Source organism: Haematobia irritans, chromosome 5 (assembly GCF_050003625.1).
Source record: "Haematobia irritans isolate KBUSLIRL chromosome 5, ASM5000362v1, whole genome shotgun sequence".
Taxonomy (NCBI): Eukaryota; Metazoa; Arthropoda; class Insecta; order Diptera; family Muscidae; genus Haematobia; species Haematobia irritans.
This window is the reverse complement of record NC_134401.1, coordinates 139,102,244-139,129,175: the sequence shown is the minus strand read 5'-3', so window position 1 is coordinate 139,129,175 and position 26,932 is coordinate 139,102,244. Positions and strand designations below refer to the sequence as shown.

The window sequence follows — 26,932 nt, the reverse complement described above, 5'->3', positions numbered from 1 at the left end:
TACTTTCAAAATTTTGGTATTGATTCCGAGCCAAAGAAGAGGAGAATACAAGTAAGGATAATTTTAAGACACAATTCTGTTTTAAATTTGGGTTTTGTGTACTTTCTTCTAGGAGGCAAATTTTAATTTTCTGCTTTTTCTCTTCATATGCTATAAAATCCTTTAAAAACGAGTTAACGACAACGTTATTTTCCAAATTAAACTCGACTTCCAGTAAAAATTATGATATTTTTCAAGTAAAAAACGTCTTTAAAATAAAGTGTTGTAAAACGTGTCCTATATTTGAACGATTTTTTGCTTTTTAGTCAAGATGCAAAAAGACAACAAATTTAAATTTAAATTAAATTAAATTTCATTAAATTTAAAGAATTTTTGTAAATTATTAAAGTCAAGTTGACCTTAGCCCAAACATATTTTCTTTCATGTTATATACCCATTTTTAAATCAAATCACTTAATTATAAGGACAATACGACTTCATTGAAAAGTTTATCGGCTTTTGGGCAAGGAAAAAATTTTATATTTGAGAAATGTGTCGTCTATGCTTGAGCATTCGTATTATAAAGACATGAAATCTTTGACCTCACGACAAAATATTTTTCAGTGCAAATACCAGTTTTAAAATCCAACTTATAATGAATGCTTCAAAGTAAACAATGTTTTCTTAATTCCAACAAAATTTTATATTAGAGATACAAAATCCTCAAAATAAGTCTTAGCCTATATTTGAACCATTTATATGTTAAGTCAAAAGATTCAATATTTCGTTTAATTCAAGTACGATTTCTTTAAATCTAATATGTTTGACTTTGCTTTAGTTCGAAGACATACGACTTTAATGGAGGGACACAAATTTCTAACATTTGTGTCCCAAAAAATTCCACGTAAATATTTTTTCCACGTAAGTACTTTGTTTTGTAAATTTTTATGTAACTTCTATTACTCAAAAAAATACATTTTGCCGAATTCAATATGAATTAAAAAACTTTACTTGGTGACTAATAAATTGTATTTATTTTATGATAAGTTAATTGCAACTAATGAAAAACTGTATCTTTCAACTATGATGCGCATTCAAGACTTTGTTGTACGAAGTACATTTAACTCGAATTTTCAACTAAATATAAGCCCAATAACTACTAAAATGTAGGTTGTTTAATCTTCCATAAGAGGTCCATTTTTTTCAGTGTATATTATAGGGTGTATATCAAATGAATATTTGATTTTGCATTCGAAAATGTTTTTGTTTAAAATCAAAGCAAATTTTTGATCCCAGTCGTCTTTTCTTGTTTTTGTTTTTTTTTTGTTTTTGAAAATGGTTTATCTTGCTACAAAATTTCAACTATCTCTTCACCAGTCCATATCAACATATCAACGTGGTTCCTGAATACATCTTCCATTCATTCTTCATTGAAATCTAAGCAAATTTTTAATCTCATTCGTCTTCCCTATTTGTTTGAAAATGTACTTACCTTGCAACAAAATTTCAACTATCTCTTCCCCAGTCCCATATCTACATCTTAACGTGGTTCCTGAATACCCATATCTATGGCCAACAGTTCTTCCATTCAAAGTCAGTAGGTTGTTGTAACTTCTGTCGCTACGCTGATGTAGTTGTGGTTCTTCATAAGAAATGAAATTTATTATAGTTTCCAACTTCATTGGCAATAAAAGGAATCGAAGAAACTTGCACCAAACGCAACCGAATTTGTTAGGCTTCATTACGTCCAACGACTGGCACATGGAATGACGGCGGCGACGAAGGCACCGAAAAGCTACATTGGACACCAATCATTTGTGAATTCCAATGAAACACCATAGTGTTCCCGGTTTTTGGTTTCTCCCTAGCCTCCAAAGTACACAACAAATATTCCAAAGAATTTCAACGATCATTTCACTTAATGCCTTATGAGAATAAGCTCTGCCGGTTCCCAGAGTGTGGTGATGATGGGCTTTTCAAGGCTTGTGGGGATGCTGCAGCAGCAGCATCACCAACTGCAGCAATGGATGCTGTTGTTTAAACCAAAAAACCGAAAGGTCTGAAACGAACAACATACGACCAAGACTTTGCACATGCGCAAAAAAACGGTCTGATGGTCCATTGGTGTTTGGTGCTTAAGCATCGTTGGCAAGTTCGAGGCACTTTGATGCAAAGCCGCTGAAATGGTTCGAGACCACCCAAGATGTTGACGATTTTGTTCAGAAGATTTTCAGATGCAGCAACAAAAATCGCACAGCAACCACCAGACCAAACGACCCCGCATCATTTAAGCGCAAGCCATCAACAGGAACATCATTATGATGATTTGGTCATGGCTAAGGATATTGGGTAGACTTTTTGACACTGGATGTAGTCCAAGGTGTGTGTGTGTTTTGCACGGTTCCTTGGTTAAAGTGGTTCTTCATCCCAAGGAGACATTAGTACTCCAATGATACATTATTGTTTTCTTGAGAAGGTGCGGAGGGGGCACTGGGGAAATGGGGTGTTTTCTGTTGTTGAGTTCTGGTCTTTCTTGGACTATTTTTCACCTTTTTCCTTGTTTATCGACCAGGTTTTCTTGTTTGTTTGTTTGTTTGTTGCTGTTGTGACGTTGTTGTTCCCTGCAGTCGAGATGATGTTTAACGATAGCCACACATAAATGCGCATTAAAAGTCGCAATCAGTATTTCTTAGAGGTTTGCGTGAAACAGACAATTGTCGTTTGTCTGTTGCCTCGTAAATTGCAACAAGAAGCCCAACAACAATACCAAAGAGCTGTTTGCTGCAGCAATTGTTTGGAATAAAGCAAAAAACGGTGATTTAATTTTGGCCACGGTTACCGTATAATTGTAATATAAGGTTAAAGGACTCAATTGATAATTGGTATGTTTTGGTAACGAAAAAGTATACTTATATCTTGCACTGAAGTGATCTAAATTAAAAACGAGATTTTATGCAATTCTATTATTTTTTTTTTCTTTTTTTCCCAATGCCCGATTTGCATAAGATAAGAATTTAGAACAAGTACATACGGCCGTAAGTTCGGCCAGGCCGACTCTAATGTACCCTCCATTATAAGTTAGTCCATACGGGAGATATATTAAATACGTATATAATTCAGTTCGACAACATTTTGTATAGAAATAAAATTTTGACAAAATTTTCTACAGAAATAAAATATTGACAAAATTTTCTATAGAAAAAAAAATTGACAAAATTTTCTATAGAAATAAAATTTTGACAAAATTTTCTATAGAAATAAAATTTTGGCAAAATTTTCTATAGTAAAAAAATTTTGACAAAATTTTCTATACAAACAAAATTTTGACAAAATTGTCTATAGAAATAAAATGTTGGTAGATTATTCTTGGTGATATGGACCAATTTTTGTGTGATTGGCCATCGGCTATATATAACTGTTAGCGGCCATATACTAACGCAATGTACCAAATTTCAACCGAATCACATGAATTTTGCTCCTCCAAGAGGCTCCGGAGGTCAAATCTGGTGATCGGTTTATATGGGGGCTATATATAATTATGGACCGTTGTGGACCAATTTTTGCATGGTCATTAGAGACCATATATCACCACCATGTACCAAATTTCAACCAGATCGGATGAAATAGGCTTCTCTTAGAGGCTCCGCAAGCCAAATCGGGGGATCGGTTTATATGGGGGATATATATTATTACGGACCTATGTGGACCAATTTTTGCATAGTTGTTAGAGACCATATACCAACACCATGTACCAAATTTCAGCTGTATCGGATAAAATTTGTTTCTCTTAGAGGCTCCTCAAGTCAAATCTGGGGATCAGTTTATATGGGGGCTATATATAATTATAAGCCGATGTGGACCAATTTTTGCATGGTTGTTAGATACCATATACTGACGCCACGTACCAAATTTCAGCCGGATCGGATGAAATTTGCTTCTATTAGAGACTCCTCAAGCCAAATCTGGGGATCGGTTTATATGGGGTCTATATATAATTATGGACCGATATAAACCAATTTTTGCATGGGTGTTAGAGACCATATACCAACACCGTGTACCAAATTTCAGTCGGATCGGATGAAATTTGCTTCTCTTTGAGGTTCCGGAGTTCAAATCTGGGGATCGGTGTATTGGGGTCTATATATAATGAACCGATATGGTCCAATTTTTGCATGGTTGTTAGATACTATGTACTGACAACACGTACCAAATTTCAGCCGGATCAGATGAAATTTGCTTCTCTTAAAGGCTCCGCAAGCCAAATCTGGGGATCGATTTATATGGGGGCTATATATAATCATAAACCGATGTGGACCAATTTTTGCATGGTTGTTAGATACCATATACTGACACCACGTACCAAATTTCTGGCGGATCGGATGAAATTTGCTTTTGTTAGAGGCTCCGCAAGCCAAATCTGGGGATCGGTTTATATGGGGTCTATATATAATTATGGACCGGTATGAACCAATTTTTGTATGGTTGTTAGAGACCATATACCAACATCGTGTACCAAATTTCAGTCGGATCGGATGAAATTTTCTTCTCTTAGAGGCTCCACAAGCCAAGTCTGGGGATCGGTTTATATGGAGTCTATATATAATTATGAACCGATATGGTCCAATTTTTGCATGGTTCTTAGATACTATGTACTGACAACACGTACCAAATTTCAGCCGGATCGGATGAAATTTGCTTCTCTTAGAGGCTCCGCAAGCCAAATCTGGGGATCGGTTTATATGGGGCTATACGTAGAAATGAACCGATATGGCCCATTTGGCCCAATACTATTTGACCTACATCAATAACAACTATTTGTGCCAAGTTTCAAGTCGATAGCTTGTTTCGTTCGGAATTTAGCGTGATTTTAACAGACGTACGGACGGACGGACATGCTTAGATCGTCTCAGAATTTCACTACGACCCAGAATATATACTTTATGGAGTCTTAGATCAATAGTTCGATGTGTTACAAACGGAATGACAAAGTTAATATACCCCCCATCCTATAGTGGAGGGTATAAAAAGATAGTTTTACATTAAAGAAAATTAGCCCCAGATGACTTCAACAGAGATGTGCAAGTATTAAAGACGAGTGTTGTGTAAATGTTGTATCCTAAATATAATGATGTCTAATCTTGGTATTAGAATAATATTTATCAGTGTCGATTTCGAACTTGTTTTCACTCTAAAAAAAATATTTTAAAGAAGCCTTGTCATTTGCTCTACCAAAAACCTTTAATCTGGGTTATAAATTTTCGACCCAAATAATGTTAGTTGATGTAATAAACTACTACACGCAGAGAAGGAATATGATCACCCCAAACATGTTTCAAGGGCAAAATTTTATTTTTGGATGGGGAACATGGAACTTGTTTGTCATAAGGATGTTGTTTTTTCATCGGACATGTTATATTTTTCCCGTCCAAAAGTGATATTTTGCTCTTGAAACATGTTTGAGGTGATCATATTCCTTCTCATGCATAAACCCTAGAAAGGACAATTAACCGCTTTTAATAAATCGTTCCTATAGGCTAATATAAACCGATGTATCCAAGATATCATACCCAAGATATCCAAGTAAATTTATATGATTATTGTGTAAAAATTTTCTCATTCAACCACATCAAATCGCTGAAAATAATGTGTCAGGCCATTATTATTTCAAGAATGATTCATGATTTTATTAGACAAATTTTTATTGCTATTAACTTATATGACGATCAAATTTTAATTTTTTTGTATAAACTTAACTAATTCTTATAAAAATATTTTTCCACAAACAAACTGCAATAAAACTTGTTAAAAAAAAACTTAATCAAATAAAGCATGCCACCACTACAATGGAGAAGTAAATCCATGAAGAGTTCCATCGGAGAGTACAAAAACAAAAACAGATCAATCAAAGCAACGGTGGCACAATTAATAAAAAAAGACCACCTACATTTTTGATAATAAAATTTTGACATCGCTCAGAGAGTGGCTTCTATAACAAGGTGACTCTTGGGTTTGAAATTGAACCAGTCTCGGCTGTTAGATATTATGACACAAAGCTGTCAAATTGGGCTACTGCTGTTTTTTCTTTGTTTTATGCGAGGCAGTTTGATTTGTATTCTTTTCAATTTCAAAAGCTTAAGCTTCTAATCAATTTTATGATTCGGTTTATTTATTTCTGGGGAAATGAAGATTTAATTAATTTTTTTTATATTTTCGTTTGTTATGTCTTTTGATATGGATAAGCAAAATATGACATATTCATTTTCTAAGAAATTTTGTATTATAAAAATGTTGCTTTGAATATATGTTGGGTTTTTGATAGCTAAAGGCAGACAGACTAATTGACACGTCAAATTCATTGAAAAAATTAAGAGATATTTTGACAATCGAACCCGTGACATCAGAGTGGATTAGCAGTAAATGACATGAATACTTATATTAAAATATATTTGTTGAAAAAATAAATGGATGGTATGAAAATGAGGGTAAGGTTCATGGCTGTGGAGTCGGAGTCTGAAGATTTTGCTGGAGTCGGAGTCGTAAAAATAAAATTTTTTAAAACAATTAACATTTTTGTAACTAAACAAGTTTTTACGCAAAATAAAAAAAAATTCCATTGCGTTATTCATTAGATCAATGTACGGTATAACTGTAAATGAAAAGCAACTACCAATTACGGAGATCATTTTATGTTTTCTAGAATGTTAGACTAGCAGATGGGCTGAATCGATCCATTTTAATGTCCACCACCATAACAATTTATTTGAAATATTTCGAACAATCGATTTTATTTTTTTAATTTTATTTAAGACCATATACCTATATACATATGTCGAATATTGAAAGAAATTTTTTTCAAAAATTTATTTCTATTTTGTCGAAACTTTATTTCTATAAAAAATTTTTTAAATTTATTTCTATAGAAAATTTTGTAAAAACTTTTATTTCTATTGAAGATTTTGTCACAATTTTATTTCTATGCAAAATTTTGTCAAAATTTTTATTTCTATAGAAAATTTTGTAAACATTTTATTTCTATAGAAAATTTTGTCAAAAATTTATTTCTATAAAAAGTTCTTTTTCAAAATTTTATTTTTATAGAAAATTTTGTCAAAATTTTATTTCTATATAAAATTTTGTCAAACTTTTATTTCTATAAAAAATGTTGGCAAAATTTTATTTCTATACAAAATTTTGTCAAAATTTTATTTATATAAAAAATTTTGCCAAAATTTTATTTCTATAAAAAATGTTGTCAAAATTTTATTTCTATAGAAAATTTTGTTAAAATTTTATTTCTGTAGAAATTTTGTCAAAATTGTATTTCTATCGAAAATTTTGTCAAAATGTTATTTCTATAGAAAATTTTGTCAAAATTTTATTTCTATAGAAAATTTTGTCAAAATTTTATTTCTAAAGAAAATTTTGTAAAAATTTTATTTCTATAAAAAATTTTGTCAACATTTTATTTCTATAGAAAATTTTGTCAAAAATTTATTTCTATAGAAAGTTTTGTAAAATTTTTATTTCTATAGAAAAATTTGTCAAAATTTTATTTTTATAGAAAATTTTGTCAAAATTTTATTTCTATATAAAAGTTTGTCAAAATTTTATTTATATAAAAAATTTTTTCAAAATTTTATTTCTATAGAAAATTTTGTACAAATTTTATTTCTATACAAAATTTTGTCAAAATTTTATTTCTATAGAAAATTGTGTCAAAATTTTATTTCTATAGAAAATTTTGTACAAATTTTATTTCTTTAAAGAATTTAGTCAAACTTTTATTTCTATAGAAATTTTTGCAAACTTTTATTTCTATAGAAAATTTTGCAAAATTTAATTCTATAGAAAATTTTGCAAAATTTTATTTCTATAGAACATTTTGCAAAGTTTTATTTCTATAGAAAATGTTGTCAATTTTTCTTTTCTATTGAAAATTTTGTCAAAATTTTATTTCTATAACAAATTTTCTCAAAATTGTATGCCTATAAAAAATTTTGTGAAAAGTTTATTTTTATAGAAAACTGTGTTAACATTTTATTTCTATAAAAAATTTTGTCAAAAGTTTATTTTTATAGAAAACTGTGTTAATATTTTATTTCTATAAAAAATTTTGTCAAAAATTTATTTCTATAAAAAAATTGTCAAAAATTTATATCTATAGATATTTTGGTCAAAATTTTATTTCTGCAGAAAATTTTCTAAAAATTTTATTTCTATAGCAAATTTTCTCAAAATTTACAGAAATTGAGATTTTATCGAAATGTAGATCTAAATACAAAGTTGTGCAGAGTATATAATAGTCGGCCCCGTCCAACTTCAGACTTTCCTTTGTTGTGTTGTACTAAAATTGTGTAGATTTAAATTTTAAGTACATAGATTTTGTAGAAGTGTATACAATTTTGTCTTAATCGGTTCAGGTTTAAATTCATGGATATGGGAATAAAAACTTTATATAGCTCGCATTTATGGTACCCCCCACAATAGAACTAAAAATTAGTGGTATTAAAATGAAATTTAGTTATATTACCCGGAATCGACACTGGTGTCGGAGTCGAGGCTGATGAAAAATGTTGGAGTCGGAGTCGAGCAAAATTGGCTCGACTCCACAGCCCTGGGAAGGTTACCAATATTTGGCTCCGAAGAAACATTAGTTTTCCATAAACAGAAAAAAAAATACTGACCAAATATGAAAGATTAGGGAATCTAAATTTAAGGATATGCAATTTATATAGTACGAGTATTAAAAACAAATTTCCTAAAAGTAAAGATATTTCAATTAAACAAATATTTATAATATTTCCGTTTATATTACCTCATTAAATTTAGGAGAATTTTTTCGCATTTTATCCGAAACATGACCTTTTATGTTTTTGTTTTTTTTGTAAAAAAAAGACAGCAGCTTAAAAAGATTTGGAATTCGCTTGTGGAAATTATACCAATTGAGGGCATCTTCAGCACTGCCGACAACCCAGAGTGGTCACCCTGAAAATCAAAATTGCATTTAGCTTTTGATGGTGACATGAACAAGCTAATGTGGTCTTATTTCAATGCCATATAAAATTTCGGTATATGTTTTTATATAATAATAATTCCATGAACTAAAGTAAAGATAAATTGGCTTTAGTGAAATAGACAGTTCACTTTTTTTTTAGTGCACCATAGGAAAATTGTCAAGCTATGATAATGGGTACACACAAGGGATTTTTTTTTACTAATGAGCCAACAACATTTTTTCATTGACATAACGAACATTTTTCATTAGGACAACGAAGTTTTTTTTGCCAGTGTAGCAAAACATCCAAAAATTAAAAAAATCGTTATTTTAACAACACATTATAGAAATCACAAAAAATGGAGTACAATTCAATTCAATTTTCACTCAATTTTACCATAAAGTAAAATTTCCTTTTTTTGTGGGAACCAAAATGCAATCCATATTCTCGATTGATTAGACCAACCTTTTTCTGTGTTAACTCATCATAGTTATGTGCGATCACACCTAGACCCTTTTAAATTAGCTGTCATAAATGACATTAATAATTCCAAAGGTACCGCCAAAAATATGATCTTTATTTGAGACAACCAACATTAGGATCACTTGTAAAGAAAATTTGATTCCCAAATAATCCCCATAAGTTTAACAACAGCAAACAATAGCTAAAAACAAACGATTTTAGGTTTATTCCAAACAGAATTCACGTAGTTTTGGAATCTTTTTTTCATGATGAAATCACAGATGAAATCATTCAAATGATTCGTAGGCACCATAAACCATGTGTCATTTAAAATTTCAAAAGAGTAGAATAGAATAGAATTCTCCATATCATACTGACACTTTGACATCAACCAGCAACCAGTAACATGAACAACCATCGTCTCCGGATTTCTTAGTCCATGCCGTCAGCTATACAATAAGAAAAAACAAAAAATCTTTAAATCTCTAAGGACATCAGCGCCCTGTTTACCAAATGAACATTCGTTCCGCAACAATGTCACTCTGGATGATTGTCTCCTAACATGATCTTCGGTGACATACTTGTCTCCTCGTGCACTTAGTTACTAATAATTATGTCTAATGACATTTCAAGATGATGACAATTATAAATACAAGTGACATTTACAAGCTTCTCTAGTAGAGTTCACAAGATCAAGACTATAGCCCATAAGAGAGTCTACAAAAAAAAAAAAGAAACAAGTATATACAGCACTAAGTTCGGCCGGGCCGAATCTTAAATACCCACCACCATGAACCAAATATTAGGGTTTCCTTTGAAATTTCAGGAGGGCTTGAGGACTTGAGGACACTTCCCGAAGATAAATTTAAAGATTTCACCTATGAGGACTATATCAGATTCTGGATTTGAGTTTTAGAGCAATCATTAACATCTCTTGTAAGTGTGCAAGAAAATTATAAAATAATGTCTTGATTTGAAATCTTAAATCTGTAGAAGTAAAATCTTGAAATTTTACATTGAGTTTCAAACAATTTTCATGATCAGTGCGCCTTCTACACCCTCAAAAAGTGAAGTCGGTATATATGGAGGCATTACGAAATGGACCGATAAAAACTTAATCCGATACACGTTTTTGTGAGCCTAAAATACCAGAATATTTACAATTTCAGGCAAATCAGATAAAAACTACGGTTTCTAGAAACCCAAGGAGTCGGGGGCTATACTAAAATATAGACCGATACTCACCGTTTTCGGCACACCTCTTTATGACCCGAAACTACCTCTAGATTTCAAATTTCAGGCCAATAGGATAAAAACTTCGGATTCTAGAAGCCCAAGAAGTAAAATCGGGAAATCGGTCTATATGGGGGCTATAACAAAATATGGACCGATACTCACCATTTTCGGCACACCTCTTTATGGTCATAAAATACCTCTAGATTTTATATTTCAGGCAAATTGGATAAAAACTACGGTTTCTATAAGCCCAAGACCCCAAATCGGGAGGTCGTTTTATATGGGGACCATACCAAAGCATGGACCAATTCTCACAATTTTTGGCACACGTATTTGTGGTCCTACAGTACCTCTAGATTTCCAATTTCAGGTAAATTTAATAAAAACTGCGGTTTCTATAAGCCCAAGAAGTAAAATCGGGAGATCGGTCTATATTGGGGCTATACCAAAATATGGACCGATACTCACAATTTTTGGCACACGTATGTGTGGTCCTACAATACCTCTAAATTTTCAATTTCAGGTAAATTGAATGAAAACTGCGGTTTATATAAGCCCAAGAAGTAAAATCGGGAGATCGGTCTTTATGGGGGCTATACTAAAACATGGACCGATACTCACCATTTTCGGCACACCTCTCTATGATCCTAAAATTCCTCTAGATTTCCAATTTCAGACAAATTGGATAAAAACTACGGTTTCTATAAGCCCAAGACCCCAAATCGGGAGGTCGTTTTATAAGGGGACCATACCAAAACATGGACCGATACTCACAATTTTTGGCACACGTATTTGTGGTCCTACAATACCTCTAGATTTCCAATTTAAGGTAAATTGAATAAAAACTGCGGTTTCCATAAGCCCCAGGAGTAAAATCGGGAGATCGGTCTATATGGGGGCTATACCAAAATATGGACCGATACTCACAATTTTTGGCACACGTATTTGTGGTCTTACAATACATCTAGGTTTCCAATTTCAGGTAAATTGAATAAAAACTGCGGTTTCTCTAAGCCCAAGAAGTAAAATCGGGAGATCGGTCTATATGGGGGCTATACCAAAATATGGACCGATACTCACAATTTTTGGCACACGTATTTGTGGTCTTACAATACCTCTAGGTTTCCAATTTCAGGTAAATTGAATAAAAACTGCGGTTTCTCTAAGCCCAAGAAGTAAAATCGGGAGATCGGTCTATATGGGGGCTATACCAAAACATGAACCGATACTCACCATTTTTGGCACACCTCTTTATGGTCATAAAATACCTCTAGATTTTAAATTTCAGGCAAATTGGATAAAAACTACGATTTCTATAAGCCCAATACCCCAAATCAGGAGGTCGGTTTATATGGGGACTATATCAAAACCCGGACCGATATAGCCCATCTTCGAACTTGACCTGCCTGCAGACAAAAGACGAGCTTGTGCAAAATTTCAGCACGATTGCTTCATTATTGAAGACTGTAGCGTGATTACAACAGACGGACAGACGGACATCGTTATATCGTCTTAGAATTTCTCCCTGATCAATAATTTATATACTTTATATAGTCGGAAATTGATATTTCGATGTGTTACAAACGGAATGACAAACTTATTATACCCCCGTCACCATTCTATGGTGGTGGGTATAAAAACAGAAGAGTAACAAGTATATACGGCTGTAAGTTCGGCCAGGCCGAAGCTTATGTACCCTCCACCATGGATTGCGTAGAAACTTCTACTGAAGACTCTCATCCACAATCGAATAACTTGGGTTGCGGTAACACTTGCCGATGGCAAGGTATCTTAAAACTTCCTAACACCGTCTTTTATATTACAAGGTAGTCTATACGTAGTATATATTAAACTAAAAAAGGCCGATTAAATACGTATATAATTAAGTTTAAAGTTTTTATAGAAATAAAATTTTGACAAAATAAAATTTTGGCAACATTTTCTATAGAAGTAAAATTTGGAAAAAGTTTTCTATAGAAATAAAATTTGTAAAAAATTTTCTATAGAAATAAAATTTTGACAAAATTTTCTATAGAAATAAAATTTTGACAAAATTTTCTATAGAAATAAAATTTTGACAAAATTTTCTATAGAAATAAAATTTTTCCAAAATTTTCTATAGCAATAAAATTTTCTATAGAAATAAAATTTTGACAAAATTTTCTATAGAAATAACATTTTGACAATGTTTTCGATAAAAATAAAATTTTGGTAGATTATTTTTGGCTCGAGTGGCAACCATGATTATGAACCGATATGGACCAATTTTTGTGTGATTGGGGATTGGCTATATATAACTATAGACCGATATGGACCAATTTTGGCATGGATATTAGCGGCCTTATACTAACACCACGTTGCAAATTTCAACCGGATCGGATGAATTTTGCTCCTCCAAGAGGCTCCGGAGATCAAATCTGAGGAACGGTTTATATGGGGGCTATATATAATTATGGACCGATATGGACCAATTCTTGCGTGTTTGTTAGAGACCATATACTAACACCATGTACCAAATTTCATCCGGATCGGATGATGCTTCTCTTGGAGGCACCGCAAGCCAAATCGGGGGATCGGTTTATATGGAGGCTATATATAATTATGGACCGATGTTGACCAATTTTTGCATAGTTGTTAGAGACCATATACATACACTATATACAAAAATTCAGCCGGATCGGATGAATTTTGCTCTTCCAAGCGGCTCCGGAGGTCAAATCTGGGAATCGATTTATATGGGGGCTATATATAATTATGGACCGAGATGGACCAAGTTTTGCATGGTCATTAGAGAACATATACCAATACCATGTACCAAATTTCAGCCGGATCGGATGAAATTTTCTTCTCTTAGAGGCTCCGCAAGCCAAATCTGGGGATCGGTTTATATGGGGGCTATATATAATTATGGACCGATGTTGACCAATTTTTGCATGGTTGTTAAAGACCATATACTAACACCGTGTACCAAATTTCAGCCGGATCGGATGAAATTTGGTTCTCTTAGAGGCTCCGCAAGCCAAATCGGGGGATCGGTTTATATGGGGGCTATATGTAATTACATCAATAACAACTACTTGTGCAAGTTTCAAGTCGATAGCTTGTTTCGTTCGGAAGTTAGAGTGATTTCAACAGACGGACGGACGGACGGACGGACGGACATGCTCAGATCGACTCAGAATTTCCCCACGACCCAGAATATATATACTTTATGGGGTCTTAGAGCAATATTTCGATGTGTTACAAACGGAATGACAAAGTTAATATACCCCCATCCTATGGTGGAGGGTATAAAAATTTCATCATTGATGGTCAATTGTGGCCAATTGAAATAAAGAGTAGAGATAAAGGGTCTAGGCATAGTGTAGGAATATGACAATTCCCGAATAAAAATGAACAATTTAAGCCAATTTAAATTTATTTTAATTTGTTTATTTGATTTTAGTCTAAATTTCTTCAAATTTGATTTGAATAATGTTAGCAAAAATATGGGAAAATATGGTTTTGAGACATTATTTGAACAAATCGGGCGATATTTACACAAGTCGAAGTCTTCTCTACATATTAAACATTTAGTGCATAGTCTGTCATTACAGTGTGTAGGACATAGGACTTAAATCTGGGGAAATTATTTGTAGCAAATTCGACACACTTATATAAAATGTTAAATCCATTCTCTGTAAAATGTCAAACCAACCCGAATAAAATTCCTTTGAAAATGGGGGTAAAATATGACATTTTCTACCATATTTCCCTGAATCTTGCGTATGTATATATATATGTTGGATCTATATCTAAATCGATTTGAACCAAATTTGACACACATTGCTAAAAATTCTACTCTCAGTGCAAAACCGGAATGAAACTGTGACCTGCCGTGGACACTCAAAAAAAGTTTACTTGGATCCAAAGATTTTGACCTTCCCTTAAGGATTTTGGTATTGATTCCGAGCAAAAAATGCGGCTTCTTTAAAATAAAGACATTTTTATAACTGAGCTATCATTAAACAAAATTTTTTCTTCATTCAAAAAAAAAAAAAACTTTAAACCAAAGTTGCTAAATCCTCAAAATAAGTCCTAGCCTATATTTAAAGCGATTAATCTTAAATTTTAAGATTCAACATTTCAGTTACTTTATCGCTAAATCGACTCAGAATTTAATTCTAAGGCGATCGCTATACTAAACACAACTTATTATACACCGTTCGGAATCGGCTATAAAAATTAGGTCCCTCGTCATTGGGCTAAACATAGAATCGGGCAGCTTCCAGTGATAAAAGAGAAGTTCACCGCTGTGGTGCCACAATGGACTGAATAGTCTAAGTGAGCCTTAAATATCAGGCTGCCACTATACCGCAATTTGCCATTAGGACGCACAAAAATAATTAATTGAAATATCTTCAATCACAGAAATGATGAGATAGTATCAATTAAAAAAGTAATTGATCCAATTAAAAAAGTAATTGAATACAATTAATTATTAATTGATATTTTTTTATATATTGTTTCAATTAAAAAATTTGTTGCATCAATTAAAATTTTTATTAAATATATTTTAAAATCCAATTAAGACTTTAATTGGAAGCTTTTTGTGAAAATTTTTTCTGTGTGCCTGAAATGCGAAATCTTGAGGTAGTTTAGGTCCACTAAGAGTCATGACAAATTTATATTCATATTTTGATATAGTCTCATATAGACCGATTTCCCGGTGTCAAATTTGATTCACATCGAAATCAAATCATCATCATCAAACTGCTCAACGAAAATTCTTGTATGCGATCGATGGTGGTGAGTACTTAAGATTAGGTCCTGCCAATGTCCTTACTTTAATTCCCATTATATTTTGAGCCTTATTTCATAAATTTCTTACTTTTTATATTTATTTATGTTAAAGAAAACAAAAAAAATATTTTAAAACATATATTTACAAATTGTTTATTTGACAAATATTTATATAAGGATATGTGGTAAATGTAAATTTTATTGTTCACATTACATTACTCTCCAAATTTGGTATTACATTGTATATATGCCTTGACATCAGCCTTCCAATCATTGTAAGCACCTACTTTAAGTTGAAACATATATTCACCATTGGGTAATGGAAGAAGTTTGAACATATCCTCATTTAGAACCAATTTTTTAACAATAATATCATGCTGAAATTATAAATATAATTATTAAGTTCAGCTAATTTCATATCATTTATTTAATAAAATAAACATTTTTTAATACATGTTATAAAGACTATATAATTAGTCCTAGAGTCAGAATATAGTTGAAAAACAACTTTTAAATTAATCGAATTTTTATCAATAAAAAATCTTACTTGTGTTTAAGCTTCAAATTCGACTATATTCTCATTCAAAATTACAAAATTATACACGGATCTTATAGTTGTTTACAGGGTGGCCGTTATGTAATGCCACAGAGTAAAGCAAAGCAAAAGCATCAAACATTAAATTTTAGAATCAGTGTGGATTTGTTCGAATTGGCTACCTTAGGCGCGAATTACGACCCTCAAAAAACCATCACACGCTGCATAAAAGTGGCCGTCTTGAGACAATCGTCACATTGCCAACTTTACTCTCCAAAATGCCACAGGCTCGAAAGTCCAACGGATTGAGATCCGGAAATTTTGTTGACCATTTGGTACGGATGAAAGGAAACTAGGAATCTCCTTTTTAAGCCATTCGGAGTCCCGTTGGAATGTCCATGGTATACCGCCGAAATGTTGTATGTCCTATTTATATTGAAAATCCTAGAGACAACATTGCACATTTTTTTTACCTTGTTCTATGGCGTGTATAATAAGCTCTACTTACAATTAGTTTTACGCTTTCGTATTAATTAAAATAAAACTGGACTTCACAACAAATATTTTAATAATAATTAATAATAATAACAAAAATTATTGCAGCGAACCCCCTTATAACAGTTTGGCTGATAAGTCCTCGGTTTAACAAAGAAAAACACATTTTTTGTCAAAATTTGTTTTTATTATTCATAGTTCCCTTCAAGAGCGATACAACGATTATAACGACCTTCCAATTTTTTGATACCATTTTGGTAGTACTCCTTCGGTTTTGCCTCAAAATAGGCCTCAGTTTCGGCGATCACCTCTTCATTGCAGCCAAATTTTTTCCCTGCGAGCATCCTTTTGAGGTCTGAGAACAAGAAAAAGTCGCTGGGGGCCAGATCTGGAGAATACGATGGGTGGGGAAGCAATTTGAAGCCCAATTCATGAATTTTTGCCATCGTTCTCAATGACTTGTGGCACGGTGCGTTGTCTTGGTGGAACAACACTTTTTTCTTCTTCATATGGGGCCGTTTTGCTGCGATTTCGACCTTCAAACGCTCCAATAACGCCATATAATAGTCACTGTTGATGGTTTTTCCCTTCTCAAGATAATCGATAAAAATTATTCCATGCGCATCCCAAAAAACAGAGGCCATTACTTTGCGAGCGGACTTTTGAGTCTTTCCACGCTTCGGAGACGGTTCACCGGTCGCTGTCCACTCAGCCGACTATCGATTGGACTCAGGAGTGTAGTGATGGAGCCATGTTTCATCCATTTGTCACATATCGAAGGAAAAACTCGGGTGTATTACGAGTTAACAGCTGCAAACACCGCTCAGAATCATCAACACGTTGTTGTTTTTGGTCAAATGTGAGCTCGCGCGGCACCCATTTTGCACAGAGTTTCCGCATATCCAAATATTGATGAATGATAAATATTGATGATATGACCAACACGTTCCTTTGACATCTTTAAGGCCTCTGATATCTCGATCAACTTCATTTTACGGTCATTCAAAATCATTTTGTGGAATTTTTTGATGTTTTCGTCGGTAACCACCTCTTTCGGGCGTCCACTGCGTTCACCGTCCTCCGTGCTCTTTTCACCACGCTTGAATTTTGCATACCAATCAATTATTGTTGATTTCCCTGGGGCAGAGTCCGGAAACTCATTATCAAGCCAAGTTTTTGCTTCCACCGTATTTTTTTCCCTTCAGAAAACAGTATTTTATCAAAACACGAAATTCCTTTTTTCCATTTTTTTCATAATAACAAAAGTTGCTTCACAAAAGACGCTCTATCTCACAAACTAATTGACTTACAGACGTCAAATTTTGACACGAATCATTTGAAGGTTGGTACTATATAAAAATAATATGGATTTAATACTAGCGACGCCATCTATGTGTCAAACCGGGGAATTATCAGCCAACCTGTTACTACTATCACAGAACTGAACACTTTAAAATATTGCAACTGAATAATGTTGCAATATTTTAAAGAGAGCATACGTATCTATGTTAATAGGTACTTATGCTCTCTAGTGTGTATCTCTTATTTTCGATCTTATCTATGACCAATATTTTAACATTCTTCAAATCATTTTGTTTTTCATTGAGAAAACCAAATTCGGTAACCACACCCTCAAAAAAAAATTGCTTCTGTAACATATACCGCAAACACATTTTGCTTCAAGCATATATATTTTCAGGATTGGTGCAAACAAAATATTGTTTGTATTGTTCAAACATATTATGTTTCACATTAGGGCATACACTGGTCGCAAAAAATTTTAATGAAATGTTCTTTGCGTGGATATGGTTTTAAGGCGCAAATTGGTTACTTCCATTATTTTACTTGCAGCATACTCTCTAAACACATATATGTTTATAGACTATTTCCACATTAATATATGTTTGCATCTATGCATATTATATTTACAAACATTTTATGTCCCGTATATAATATGTTCTAACATATTAACATATATGTCCCAAATATGTTATGCTAGTTTATGAACATTATATGTTTGCACTTAGAAATATTGTGTTAAAATTTTTGAGTTCCAAACTTATAATTTTTACACTCAAACATATGAAGAACAGTATTATTCGTCCGTGCAGTTGCCAGTTCTTTCCAGTGTAATTTTTTGTTTGGGCATCGATGAGCTCATGCACTTTGTAGAACTTCATAGGATTTAGTTCAAGTTTGTTTATCAATATGTGTTGAATCTGTGTTCGCAATATGTTCGACCACTGGATATTGATCAAATATGTCCTTCACTTTTCAGATGATCGCTGGTGATGTCACCGTTGTGTGTGTGTGTGTGTTTTTTTTTGTACCGAATAACTTTATTTCGCAATGCAAGAGATCAGAATGCTTAGATAAGTTTTTAAAAATAAAATAAAATGTCAGTGCAGTAAATCTGTCAGATGAGCGTGTTTGAAAAGGTAGCAACCCGAAGTTGTTTGCAATACCTATCAGGCACTTTGCATACACTCAAAAACTAGTTTACTTGGATCCAAAGATTTTGACCTTCCAATAAGGATTTTGTATGGATTCCGAGCCAAAGACCTATCTGGTTTTAAATCTAGGACCAATAAAATTAAAATTACGATACAGATCTAATTTAACAAATTTTCAATCTCTTTTCGCAGTTTATTATTCAAGGTACTCACGTACAAACAAATGCCAGTTTAAAAATCCAAATTATAACGGATACTTCAAAGTAAACAAGTAGGGAAAGTCTAAAGTCGGGCGGGACCGACTATATTATACCCTGCACCACTTTGTAGATCTAAATTTTCGATACCATATCACATCCGTCAAAAGTGTTGGGGCCTATATATAAAGGTTTGTCCCAAATACATACATTTAAATATCACTCGATCTGGACAGAATTTGATAAACTTCTATAAAATCTATAGACTCAAAATGTAAGTCGGCTAATGCACTAGGGTGGAACACAATGTTAGTAAAAAAATATGGGAAACGTTTAAATCTGAAGCAATTTTAAGGAAACTTCGAAAAAGTTTATTTATGATTTATCGCTCGATATATATGTATTAGAAGTTTATGAAAATTAGAGTCATTTTTACAACTTTTCGACTAAGCAGTGGCGATTTTACAAGGAAAATGTTGGTATTTTGACCATTTTTGTCGAAATCAGAAAAACATATAAATGGGAGCTATATCTAAATCTGAACCGATTTCAACGAAATTTGGCACGCATAGCAACAATGCTAATTCTACTCCCTGTGCAAAATTTCAACTAAATCGGAGTTAAAAATTGGTCTCTGTGGTCATATGACTGTAAATCGGGCGAAAGCTATATATGGGAGATATATCCAAATCTGAACCGATTTCAACCAAATTTGGCACGCATAGCAACAATGCTAATTCTACTCCCTGTGCAAAATTTCAACTAAATCGGAGCAAAAAATTGGCCTCTGTGGTCATATGTGTGTAAATCGGCCGAAAGCTATATATGGGAGCTATATATAAATCTGAACCGATTTCAATAAAATTTGGCACGCATAGCTACATTGCTAATTCTAATTCTACTCCCTGAGCAAAATTTCAATTAAATCGGAGTAAAAGATTTGCCTCTGTGGTCATATGTGTGTGAATCGGCCGAAAGTTATATATTGGAGCTATGCATAAATCTGATCCGATTTCAACCAAATTTGGCACGCATAGCTACTATGCTAATTCTACTCCCTGTACAAAATTTCAATTAAATCGGAGTAAATGATTGGCCACTGTGGTCATATGAGTGTAAATCGGGCGAACGATATATATGGGAGCTATATCTAAATCTGAACCGATTTCAATAAAATTTGGCACACTTAACTACACTACTAATTGTACTCCTAGTGCAAAATTTCAACCAAATTGGGGTAAAACTCTGGCTTCTGGGACCGTATTAGTCCATATCGGGCGATAGATATATATGGGAGTTATATCTAAATCTGAACCGATTTCAAAAAATTTGGCACACTTGACTATAGTACTAATTGTTCTTCTTGTGCAAAATTTTAAGCAAATTAGGGTAAAACTCTGGCTTCTGGGGCCATATAAGTCCATATCGGGCGACATATATATGGGAGCTATATATAAATCTGAACCGATTTCTTCCAAAATCATTAAAGATCTATTCTGAGCCAAAACACATACTTGTGCCAAATTTGAAGTCGATTGGACTAAAACTACGACCTAGACTTTGATTACAAAAATGTGTTCACGGACAGACGGACAGACGGACAGACGGACATCGCTATATCGACTCAGGAGCCCACCCTGAGCATTTTTGCCAAAGACACCATGTGTCTATCTCGTCTTCTTCTGGGTGTTGCAAACATATGTACTAACTTATAATACCCTGTTCCACAGTGTGGCGCAGGGTATAACAAAGTTTTCCTTATTCCAAAAAAAAAACTTTAACCCAAAGACGCCAAATCCTCAAAATAAGTCAAAATAAGCCTATATTGAAAGCGTTTTTATCTTTAATTTAAAGTTTCAATATTTCAGTTAATTTAAGGATCAAAAATGTTTTTCTTTAATTTAAGGAAAATTAGCATTAGTTCAAAGACATTCGACTTTAACGGAGGGACGCAAATATACAAAATGTTTGTCCTAAATTTAAATATTTGTCCTTGAAGCAAAGATTAAAACTTTATTTTGATTAAATTGTCATTATTTTAAAGAAATTTGTCCTTAATATTTGCGTAATCTTTAATATCACGTAAATGCATTTTTGCAGTGTAGAATAATTAAGAAGCGAAAATTCTTTACTCACATCAAACGGACAAGTGTGGTTGATATTGGAATCTTTTAGCAAAAGGTCAAAGAAAATTTTCAAAAATGGACTCCTACTACGATTTCGTTGAAATTTACAAAAGTCCACTGTCATATTGTAAAGAAATGGCCGATAACCGTTAACCTTTTTCCAAAGTGAAAGATTTATCTGCAAATAATAATAAAACAAAATCATTATAAGAATTTCAATTAACAGAGTTCATGGGTAATTTATTTCATAAAACATTTGAATTTAATTTAATTTTTTTTTTTATTTTACAATTTCCAACCCACCGATACATTGTTAACAGGCACTTGCAAAAGTTTTACGTGTATATTTAATGCTACTACACCACGTTGTACCATATTTAAACGACAAATTGAAAAAGTAGCGAAATCTGGATGAAATTCTACACATTTAAGATTAGTAAAACGTATGTCGCTGATAACAAATGTTGCAAAAATCGCAAAGAGAATAAGATTTTTATTAAGCGACATTATGTTGTTTTATACTAAAACGATTTTCGAATACTAAACTTCGACATTAACGTGAAGTCATCTGTTGCTAGCAATCATTTTGAATTTTAATTTCACTCTAAATTAATTGGCTTTAAAAATAATATAAACGCTTAGGTATAAATATTACCACATAAAAAATATGAATAATTTTTATTTTATTTTCCAATTAAACTGGGCAATATTAAAATATACAGGGTACTTTAAATCCATTAAAATATTAATATAAGATAATGCAAGTTAATTATTTCGCCAAAAATCACAACACGTGGTCCGTTTCTGCTATTTCTACCGCTACATTTGCCCAAGCCTATCATTAATGATTTTATATAGATACAAATATCGTCCAAAATGGAGGAATATATAGCTGTTTCCGATTTCCACATCATCACTTATTTCCTTTATTGGACGACTTAATCATTCTAATTAATAGATTTTTTCGAATGCGTTCTTCCATTGATTGAAAGTGAGCTTTAAAAACTCTAGAAATTCCGTAAAGACATATCTACCTTTCCAAGTACACCAATGCAATTTACAATTTGCTGCTCATAGTTCCATTTACAGAATTCATTAAGGGCTGCGTAAAATACATAGAAAAAAATATTATCAAAATATTTCCAATTAAAAAGTTAATTGAAGTTTAAAGCTTTTTCAATTAAAAAATTAATTGATACAATTGATACTAATTGTAATATTTTTAATCAAACTAAGGAGACTAAGTCAGCTTTAATAAATAATTAATTTAAAAAAAAAAAATTAATTGAAACAATAAATTTTCTAATCAATATAAAAAGACAAAGTTGATTAAGTATGGGATTGAAAACAGTTACATCTTTAGTTTAAAAAATAATCGATACAATAATTGTTTTAATCAGACTAGGAACACAAAGTTAGTTAAGACAAGTATATGTGGTCGTAAGTTCGGCCAGGCCGAATCTTATGTACCCTCCACCATGGATTGCGTAGAAACTTCTACTAAAAACTGTCATCCACAATCGAATTACTTGGGTTGTGGTAATACTATATATGATTATGGACCGATATGTACCAATTTTGGCATGGTTGTTAAAGACTATATACTGACACCACGTACCAATTTTCAACCGGATCGGATGAATTTTGTATGGGGGCTATATATAATTATGAACCGATAGGGACTAATTTTTGCATGCTTGTTAGTGTCCATATTGTTACAAAAAACACAAAATTTCAACTGAATCGGATGAAATTTGCTCCTCCAAGAGGCTTCAAAACCAAATCTGGGGATCGGTTTATATAGGGGCTATATAAAGGGTGATTCTTTTGAGGTTAGGATTTTCATGCATTAGTATTTGACAGATCACGTGGGATTTCAGACATGGTGTCAAAGAGAAAGATGCTCAGTATGCTTTGACATTTCATCATGAATAGACTTACTAACGAGCAACGCTTGCAAATCATTGAATTTTATTACCAAAATCAGTGGCAGAAAATCCGCTTTTTTATCGACAAATTTTGTTCAGCGATGAGGCTCATTTCTGGTTGAATGGCTACGTAAATAAGCAAAATTGCCGCATTTGGAGTGAAGAGCAACCAGAAGCCGTTCAAGAACTGCCCATGCATCCCGAAAAATGCACTGTTTGGTGTGGTTTGTACGTTGGTGGAATCATTGGACCGTATTTTTTCAAAGATGCTGTTGGACGCAACGTTACGGTGAATGGCGATCGCTATCGTTCGATGCTAACAAACTTTTTGTTGCCAAAAATGGAAGAACTGAACTTGGTTGACATGTGGTTTCAACAAGATGGTGCTACATGCCACACAGCTCGCGATTCTATGGCCATTTTGAGGGAAAACTTCGGAGAACAATTCATCTCAAGAAATGGACCGGTAAGTTGGCCACCAAGATCATGCGATTTGACGCCTTTAGACTATTTTTTGTGGGGCTATGTCAAGTCTAAAGTCTACAGAAATAAGCCAGCAACTATTCCAGCTTTGGAAGACAACATTTCCGAAGAAATTCGGGCTATTCCGGCCGAAATGCTCGAAAAAGTTGCCCAAAATTGGACTTTCCGAATGGACCACCTAAGACGCAGCCGCGGTCAACATTTAAATGAAATTATCTTCAAAAAGTAAATGTCATGGACCAATCTAACGTTTCAAATAAAGAACCGATGAGATTTTGCAAATTTTATGCGTTTTTTTTTTTTAAAAAGTTATCAAGCTCTTAACAAATCACCCTTTATGATTATCGACCGATAAGGACCAATTTTGGCATGGTTGTTAAAGACTATATACTAACACCACGTACCAAATTTCATCCGATCCGGATGATTTGACCTCCGGAGCCTCTTGAAGGAGGCTCCGGAGGTCAAATCTGGGGATCGGTTTGTGTGGGGCTATATATAATTATGGACCGATGTGGATCAATTTGTTTTTTCTTGGTTGTTAGAGACCATATACTAAGACCATGTATCAAATTTCAGCCGGATCGGATGAAATTTGCTTCTCTTAGAGGCTCCGCAAGCCAAATCTGGGGATCGGTTTATATGGGGCCTATATGTAATTATGGACTGATGTGGACCAATTTTTGCGTGGTTGTTAGAGACCATATACTTACACCATGTACCAAATTTCAGCCGGATCGGATGAAATTTGCTTCTCTTTGAGGCTCCGCAAGCCAAATCTTGGGATCAGATTATATATGGGGGCTATATGTAATTATGGACTGATGTGGACCAATTTTTGCGTGGTTGTTATACACCATGTACCAAATTTTAGCCGGATCGGATGAAATTTCCTTCTCTTAGAGGATCCGCAAGCCAAATCTGGGGGTCGGTTTATATGGGCTCTATATATAATTATGGACCGATATAAACCAATTTTTTCATGGTTGTTAGAGACCATATACTAACACCATGTACCAAATTTCAGCCACATCGGATGAAATATACTGCTCTTAGAGGCTCCGCAAGCTAAATCTGGGGGTCCGTTTATATGGGAGCTATACGTAAAAGTGGACCGATATGGCCCATTTGCAATACCATCCGAACTACATCAATAACAACTACTTGTGCCATGTTTCAAGTCGATAGCTTGTTCGTTCTGAAGTTAGCGTGATTTGCACAGATGGACGGACAGCTGGACAGACGGCTGTCCCTCCATCTGTTGATGACAATAACATCTATGAAGCCCAGTGGGTAATATGTTGACTTACAAACTGTATGGTTCACGGTTCGATACTCCATCCAGGTGAAAGGAATTTTAAAAACGAATAATTTCTCCTACATTGCTTGTATTACAAAAAAAGGTGTAAAGATCTAATTAAACCTCGTGGAAGTTAGCGACGATGCAATTAGCCAGAAAATAAAAAAAAAATTGTTGAGTTAGTCTTTATAAAATTGTTTTTACATCCTGTAGAGGAATCAACGTTTATATACCCTTCTTCCAAACAAACTTCCTTACAGCAAGTAGGAAACGATGTTTATTTGTTTAGAATTTCGTTTGGGAGGATATAATTATTTTTTTCAAACTAAATCCGAAAAAAATTATGTGACCTTAGATTGATTATGCACATTCGCAATTCTCTCTTTAAAAAACCAAGGCAATTGGATACATGGATAATCTTTTCGGTTTCGCAAGTCTTGATTTAATTTAATTCAAAACCTTCGATTAACTCGAATGAATCATCGTTTCACTTTTGGGTTATATTAAATGATTTATAATAAAAGATTAAAGAATTGCAATCGGTTCTTCACTTTGTCTATGTTTTTTTGTGTTTTTTCATGAACTCGAATTCGGTAAATTAATCGATTTATTGATAAAACAAATTCTATTACAAATAAATGTCCAAATAAATTGAAAAAATTAACAACAATTTCACAGCACAAATGACCTAAATATTATATGAACCTTTAAAATTCTTCATTCGAAAGAAAATCTACCAATAGATAAAATGTTTACATTCCATAAATTTCAGGAATGTCCTGTTTTACTTTTTAACTGCAGTTCACGAAGTTAGATCCTCCACCATAGTACCATAGTATGAGTGTTTACTTACTTTGTCAATCCGTTTGTAGCATTTCGAAATATTGATCTCAGACCCCATAAAGTATATATATTGCGAGTCATAATGAAATTATGAGTCGAGCTAGCGATGTCCGTCCGGCCGTCAGTAGAAATCACGCTAACTTCCGAACGAAACAATTTAATGGAAACTTGGTACAAGAAGTTCTTATTGATGTAAGTCGAATGGTATTGCAAATGGGCCTCACCGGACCACAGTTTAGCCTCCTGGCAAAGCAAATCTCATCCGATTCGTTTAAAATTTGGTACTTGATGTTAGTCTATGGCCTCCATAATTATATATAGCCCCATATAAACCGAACCCCAGATTTGACTTCTGGAAACTCTTGGAGAAGTAAATTTCATTTGATCCGGTTGACATTCGATACGTGATGTTAGTTAATGGTCCCTTACAACCGTGCCAAAAATTGGTATAGATACGCAGAAAAAAATTTCCGTAGTTAAACTAACTCTAAATTTAACTTATTTTTTATTGGAAAAAAATTATTTGATTGTAGTTAAATTTTATTATTTTTATCGAAATTTTCCACAGCTTAATGAAATCTTACTTTTTTTCAGTATGTCTCAAAAATTTTATTAAACTAAGCGTGAGTATAAAGTTCAATGACCGTATACATAAGTTCAATATGAACTAAAACAAATGAACATTTTCGTACGATTCCCAAAAATAGTAAGAATGAACTACTGTTAAAAACTACTGGTTAAAATGGTCATAATTTAGCGCCAATGATTTTCTTCTTTACTTTTAGTTAATTTTTTCTTCTATGAGATGATGTAATTTCGTGAACTGCAGTTATAGAGTACATTAAAATATCCTGTTTTTAACAACGCTTTGTGGAAATCTCAAAATGTGGAGTAAAATTTAGTTCAATTTTCGTGCGTGGTAGTTCATTGTTCATATAAAACAGTTCACTTTTTTTTCGGTGTACATATAGATCCATAATTATATGTAGCCCCCATATAAATCGATCCCCAGATATGAATTACGGTTGGTTTTCGGTCGAAGCTGAGATTGAACCAAAGGCCCTTTGTACTCAAGTCTGACATGCTTGTCATTGCACCATCGTTTATAAGGAAATTA

General features: G+C 33.1%; 1 protein-coding gene across 1 annotated transcript; it reads right to left on the bottom strand.

Moving 5' to 3' along the window:
- Positions 1–2,417: 2,417 nt before the first annotated feature.
- Positions 2,418–21,768, bottom strand: LOC142240072 (uncharacterized). Its single transcript, XM_075311791.1, has 5 exons — positions 21,565–21,768; positions 21,272–21,439; positions 15,675–15,832; positions 2,529–2,600; positions 2,418–2,469 (listed from the first exon to the last, which is right to left on the bottom strand). Exons 1-5 carry the CDS (start codon positions 21,766–21,768, stop codon positions 2,418–2,420), a joined length of 654 nt encoding a protein of 217 aa, XP_075167906.1.
- Between the last annotated feature and the right edge of the window lie 5,164 nt (positions 21,769–26,932).

Coding starts and splice junctions, on each gene's coding strand:
- LOC142240072 (XM_075311791.1), bottom strand. CDS start 21,768: ATGTCGCTTAATAAAAATCTTATTCTCTTTGCGATTTTTGCAACATTT. Junction 15,833..21,271: donor ACCACACTTGTCCGTTTGAT/GTGAGTAAAGAA, acceptor TTATAATTTCAG/CATGATATTATTGTTAAAAA. Junction 2,601..15,674: donor TGTAATACCAAATTTGGAGA/GTAATGTAATGT, acceptor TCTCGACTGCAG/GGAACAACAACGTCACAACA.